The sequence below is a fragment of the Colletotrichum navitas genome, assembly GCF_030913465.1.
Source record: "Colletotrichum navitas strain CBS 125086 chromosome Unknown LY79scaffold_186, whole genome shotgun sequence".
NCBI classification, from domain to species: domain Eukaryota; kingdom Fungi; phylum Ascomycota; class Sordariomycetes; order Glomerellales; family Glomerellaceae; genus Colletotrichum; species Colletotrichum navitas.
Window position 1 is genome coordinate 1 of NW_026850732.1, and position 7018 is coordinate 7018.

Here is a 7018-nt window from a genome sequence, read left to right on the forward strand (position 1 = left end):
TAAATAAATTATTAAGTAACCTACTACTAATAGTAAAAGCTTTAAATTAACTAGTAATATTATTTACTTTAGCTTAATAAAGTATAAGAGAGTTATATATAGTATATTTACCTCTAAGGTCTATAAGATAGTTACTAGTACTAATATTACCTATATAATTAGTACTACTCTTATAATAATTACTAACTACCTTAAGCTACTATAAATACCTATAATACTTTATACTAACTTATACTTACTTTATAAGTACCTTATAAAGCTTAGTACTATAAAAGAAAAGTAACTTATAATAAATATTATAGCTCTTTACTAGTTATATAAACACTATAAGATTTTTAAAATATAATAGATTTATAGTAGTAATAACCTAGTAAATAGATTTATAAAGTTATTACTAAATAATATATTAAAGAAGCTAGTTAATAATAAGTAATTAGAGATATAGATAAATAAATAGGTTTTTTATATATAATAGACTATATAAGTAAAAAGTATTAAATACTTTTTAGCTTCTTGTTTTTATTATATTTTTTAGCTATTCTTTTAGATATAAATAATAAGGGATTTTTAGTACTATAGAAAGTTACTAGTGTTATAATATTAACTATTATAGATAAATATTAAAGTTATTAGGTTAACCTTAATAACTTATTACTAGTAAATCCTTAGATATTTAGCTATAGATTCTCTAAGGATTTATAGGTAATAAGTTAGTTATTTAACTAACTAACCTATAATAATTATCCTTCTTTTCTTTATATATAATAAAGAACTATAGTTACCTTTATTATTTATTAATTACTACTAATATATATAGTTAACTATATTAACCTATCCCTTAGTGTTACTAATAGTTATATTTTAGTAGCTACTTAAGAATAATTATATATAGCTAGCTACTAAGGTAGTTAATTTAGTACCTAGATTTATTAGTGTTCTATATTTTAAATAAGCTAATATTATACTTATAAAGGGCAACCTAGTACTAGGTAAAGAAGTCCTCTATTAGGCCTAAGTTTAACTTAGCCTTCTTCTAGTATAACTTAACTAGTTTAATAGTACCTTTTTTCTAAAGCTTTAGATAGTTAATAAGCTAGCTTTAAATAAAGTGTTTAAAGACTAGTAGTTAACTTTAGATACTATAGAGGTAGTTAGCTATTTCTTTAACCTAGAGTAGTAGGGCTAAAAAGCTAGATTTATAAAGCTATATAATAAAGGCACTAAAAGCTATATCTTTAGCCTTTATAAGTAACTAAGGCTAGCTAGGCTTATCTAGGCTAATATAGAGGTTATAGCCTTCCTAAAGGGCCTAGAGGTACTTCTAAATTACTATATAAGATATACTATAATCCTAGGTAGCCTAGTATATAAAGGGTATATTAGTTACTAGCTTATTTACTTATTAATAGGTTACCTATTAATAGGTAATATATAGTATCTTAGCTACCTTTTTAGTAGTAGTTATATTCTTATTATATTAGTAAAGTATATTAAAGAGTTAAAGTAAAGTAAGTAGTTTAGTTACTATTAATATTTATTAATAATATATCTAAATAATTACTTGTTTTTAGTGAGAATATAATAAAAAGTAGGACTAGGTTGGGACAAGTGGTAACCCTATTTTCCTAGTGGTAACCCTATTTTCCTAGTGGTAACCCTATTTTTTTGCCCCCTCCGTGAGGAGGGGGTATTTAGCTCACAGCGCTGACTAAGTTGCCCCTGGGTAGGAGCTATGGCTTTGTATCGTGCTTTCAGCGCTTCTGCCAGCGGCGACCTTCACTTCGGCTTACCAATTCCCTAACAGACAGCACCTCTATTACAACGCTTTAACAGCTTTTAGTTACTGTTCGATTAATGTGCTTATTGCGTCGTCAGCAGTCAAGATGAATTTTGTAGATGTTGAGAGGTAACGGACGTTAATTAACGCCTTTAGACAAAATAGGCACAGTTGTAAGTAAACCGGCGTTCTCGTTACTTCGTTGTGGTAAATACCAGTGACGCTCTGATTGCGGAAACTAGCCAAAACTCGGCGCCGTAGCTCGGTGCGCGCACTAATAGATTAGACAAATTAGCGAGCAAACTTGCTTGCAGGTGGAAACTGCTCAGCAGATCCCCCAGTGCTCACCAAGCGAAACGTCCTGGAATTGGCGAGCGCACGATGCTGGCACGCATTGGCTGCAAGCAAAAGAAGTTAAAGGTCTGCGAATTGTGCCCTCTCTGCTAGCTACTAATCGAACTTGGCTGAGCCATTATAGTGTGACGGATAGACTCCGAAGTGCCAGAACTGCATCAGGACCAGACGAGGTAGGTGATAGAAGGCTCCCTGCAGTTTATAAATCTGGGTAAACTGAGGTACCGGTCAGACTGCCTTGTGGAATATCCGGGAACCGGCCTCCATCGCCCCCGGGACTACATAAAATCTCTAGAAGCCCGGGTGGCTTATCTCGAAGGTCTCTTGCAACAGGTACGGCCCGAGGTTGCCATCGATCACTTGGGCCCCAACCAGACCGCAATTCGGATATTAATATGGTTCCTTACCACACCGACCCTACCCAACCGATCTCTACGATACCGATTCTTCCTGACCTTTCTGACAATTCCTCTTTTGACAAAATCGACTTCTCCCGCTCCCTTCCTACACCATGCGTTGCTACTGAGGAGAATCATGTCGATGTAGTTTCGTCAGAAGTCGCCCTCCTGTGGCTCAGTGCTGCAGGCAGGTAGCCGCATTACTTCAGGTCATCTTCTGCTGTATCATTTTCCCGTATTGTGAGTGTTGCCATGGGATTGACTAAAAGAGAAGGGAGTTCTCAGCATGGCCATGCTGGCCGCGGCCAGAGGTTTGGTATAGAAGTGCCTCCACAAGCTTCTTTGCGATTACCATCGTCAGTCTCGCGAGCGAGCCTGTCAGGGGCATATTTCAACAACATAAATCCCCAATACCGGTTCCTACATGAGCCTACGTTCCGTACGTGGAAGGAGAATTGTCTCAAGACTAGCCTCGAAAGACATGTAAGCAGTGACAATTGAGTATCCTGGCTTTTCTTTCTTTCACTCATGGTCGGTCTATGTGGTCTGTTCCTTGTACGCTTTGTGTTTCAGGTTGCTGATGTTAAATAGGTTTACGCGATAAGGTCTTTAGTACTTAGTCAGAGCCATTACAACGCTGCTGAGATATATTACTCCATAGCCTCAGATCAAATATTAGCGGTACTAAACCTTGACAACCTCGTATCAATACAAGCTATCTTGCCCTGCGCCGTGTGCTCGACCAGGTCGCCTGTAGGTGTGAGTCTCCGGTAAGCCTTGCATGAGATACGCTTTCTGTACCCAATTTTTCAGCTGCCCTCTTTTCAAGGAAAGTCTCAGGGATGGCCATCCGCCATTGTTTGGAGCTTGAATACCACCGAAGTGCAGAGAGGTATCATAAGAACACAGATGCTCTGACAAAAGAAATGTCGAAGAGGTGTTTCTGGGTGGCGTAGGACATTGGCAGAGTGGTAGCCTTCATACTTGGACTCTCACTTGGGATATCTGGTGACTTGATCGACATTGAGGTTAGATTCTGGTTTGGCTAGATTTCTACATAATGCTCATATGTCTTACAGATGCCCCTTGATATTGATGAAGAAAACTAACATCGAGCGGTATAATATCTCCTCCACGTGCATCTCTTGCTGACCCACCGACCCTGATGGCAGGGTTCATCCACGCGACTTAATTGCGTTGTTTGTGGTTAAGTATGAGTGATAACCTGTACCCTCCTATAGCTCGGCAACGTAATTGCGGTCACAGGGCCACGGTTGAAGCCATCCATCAGGAGTTGGAAGAATGGCGCACGAACACGCCGGATCAGTTGGACCACTCACGATCACACCCACTTCCGGTTTGCACCTCTCGTGCCTGGTTTCAGCTTGCCTATGATCATTCGGTTCTGTTGCTATATCGTCACTTCATGGTGGGGTCCCCTAAGACCCATACAACACCAGATGGTACTGCAAATACGATGACAGCTGATGCTCAATTTACGGAGCGAGCGCTTGAAGAGTGCGCCATTCGAGCACAAGACATGTGTGTTCTCTATCGTCGAGTATGCCAAAGCTCTTCAGTCTAGTTCACTTGAGGTAGCCTACACACACTGTTTCTTAACGGTCCAACGTACCTTTACTGCTTGAAATCTAAGTGTTGTACGAGAAACTACCAGACGAACCGATGTAGTTACCACATGTATGGTATGCTTAACCGTTCTTATCATCATCGCTGAGCGATGGAAGTCGGCAACATCATATCGAGACATATTCGAAACATTGTCTCAGCGAACCATTGGCATGGTCTGCAATGAAGTGTACAAATCTGACTCAACCGCAGAATAAGCTGTAGAGACATGTCCTAACGTGAATACACAACCTCCGATGGGCGAAAATATCCCCGCATCAATGCAGGACTGGATCATGCAATTGGACGACTTGACGATCCCTCAAGAGTCTGAGTGGCTTGTGCAGAAGTTATTGCAAGGAGTGAGAGAAAGTTGAAGACTATATAGTGATTCAGTATGAAACCCGGGACGCAAAATTTGCCGTAAAACTCAGGTCAATGTGCCAAAATATTTCACTCCAGGATGGCAACACCCCTAGAACTGGCAATGAAATCAACTGTAACTTCATCCTCAAAACTGATTAGTCGCTGTAGCTACTTGTAGCAGTCGGAAGACTCGCGGGGTATGCCATCACGCAGCATGGGTGAAACTCTATACATAATACAATTCCATATGGCTTTCGGAAGTTAGACTCAATATGAAACGAAAGCAGCTATATAATCAGTAGTACTATAAAGGATGAGGGTTGAGAAGTCTAAGAAGGAAAGGGCGAAATACTATTTAAATGTTACAGAGTTAAGTTGTGATGAAAGTTATTGTTCTAGTTCTAAACTTCTATCAGAGTCCATGTAGCAACACCGACACAGCTTGATGAGCCAGCTTTGTACCAAGATTCACAAAAAGTATTATCACATGTCCAAGCCCAGACCCAATTCCTTAGCACACCGGTTCAGACTCTTTCTCTGAATTTGTTCATAAAGCTCATTTGAATCAAGTATCTCCGTCTGAAGAGCATTCTCGTGGGCTTTCATGTCTGACTTTACCGACATCTTAGTGGTGACAGTTGGCTCCCCTGCGCTGTTCTTCTGCAAGTTAGACTGGAATATGCCTGCCGCCGAGAACGGCAGAAAGTCCTCGTATGTGATGGGTGAGGCCTTCAAAATGCCTTCAGAGACCAGCCGGTCCAGGAAGGCAGACGATTCCATACTGGTCAGACCTGACAGATTCTTCATCTTGTCCATGGTGTCATGGGTACACTTGTACTCAGAGTATACAAGGCCCCCACGTCGTAGCTCCTCCCAGTCATCGGGATATTTCTGGAAGGCTTGCTCCACAAGCTGGTCCACAGCGACAGGATCGTTACTTTTCCCGGTTTTCTGTGCTGTCTCCATTGCCTCGTTCAACAATTCATTATAAAGTTGCCGACCAGCGGGGGTTACTGCGGCACCCCTTTCCTCAATCTCGCCGAATCTAGCCTTGTGGAAGCTGTCCACAAAGTCTTGCTCTTGAGTTCCAGCGAACCGGATCCTTTCTTCAAGAGCAAGAAAGCTTGTTTGTCGAAGGAGGATGGGACATCTCCTTACTGGCGGACCCTCGATACGGCTTTTGACTGCCATACCAGCGGCAGCCATGGCTTGTTGGGCAGCGTTGATGTCTAAGGCCCGCGGTGTCAGATGGTTGATATGAGAAGAGCTGAAGCAAGCAATATCAGCAAGAATGGGGTGCTCGCTGCATAGCAAGTTATACTGCTCATAGGTTGCTGCAGCCATAGACCTCCAGCTGAACGTCTTGAGAGCTTCAGAAACAAATTGCTCTCCTTGCTCGGAGGTCAGATAACCGTCCGGGGAGTTTTCAGCCGCTACAAGAAGTTCGATGAGAGCATCACTAAAAATATTGCGTTTATCGAGGAGTTCCAGAGAGACGTCGTGAGCCGTCCCCGATGTAAGTAGGTCTGGGCGAAGAAGAGTGGTGAAAACTCGAAAGGGATTACGTTGAAGGGACTCGGTCGATATCGGTCGGAAGCAGGTTGCATGCATAGGTAATCCGGCAACCGAAAGGTCATAATATCCAACAGGATGCATCCCGAGGACGGCGAATATTCGCCTGACTGTGTGAAGCTCTTTGGGGGTGCCGAGGCGAATTGCGCCGTGCCGTTCAAGAGTAAGACGCTCGGTACTTGCTTCCATAAAAACCGAACCATCGAGGCCGTTCAGTCTCTTGGCTTGCGCTTCGCGATTGACTCGCTGAACGATCTGAATCAAATCACCATACAACGGCACCTCCTATTTGTACATTGCAGACATGGCGAGGGCGAAGGCGGTTCTGAGTGTGTCTGCATCAACATATGTGCTACCTGGCCCTGGCTGCCCTAGGGGGGGTGGTTGAGAGGCGGAGACAACACCGCTCGACGTGACTGCGGAGATTTAGCTTTGTGAGCTTTCAAAGATACGTGTGAGATTGCGCTTAAGGGAAGTTGATGTCAAGGAGACCGTGTTGTTGGCTTGTAATATTTGCTGTTGTGATCCACTGTATCAAGGATAAAGTGTGCCTGTCGCTAAGTCCTTAGACTTACAGACACTGCATGCAAGCAAAGAAATGCAGGAGAACATAGCTGTTATATATAGAGTAGTCTCCTCGCCTTTGGCGAGTAATTTGAGCTGTTACTTCATAGGTAGTATTAGTCGACGCTGGCTAGCGTACAGTCTGTTGCATTAGCAGCGTCCAAAACCTACTTTTTAGTCTATGCGTTAGTAACACTATCACAATAACCACCCTAGTTAGGGTTACGCAAAGGGGTTACTTTACTAAGTAGCTATATACTTTTAAATTATTTTATATTATATAAATACTATAGTATAAATAGCTTTAATTAATAAGCTTATTACTATTACTATTTAATAATAGTACTAAAAAAAAAAGAAT

At 41.5% G+C, this 7018-nt stretch overlaps 1 protein-coding gene across 1 annotated transcript; it reads right to left on the minus strand.

The window, feature by feature from the left end:
- Positions 1–4862: 4862 nt before the first annotated feature.
- Positions 4863–6766, minus strand: LY79DRAFT_573238 (uncharacterized protein). The gene has a single exon (XM_060559451.1). The coding sequence runs from the start codon at positions 6280–6282 to the stop codon at positions 5005–5007; it is 1278 nt and encodes a 425-aa protein (XP_060407107.1). The 5' UTR covers positions 6283–6766; the 3' UTR covers positions 4863–5004.
- Positions 6767–7018: the final 252 nt, after the last annotated feature.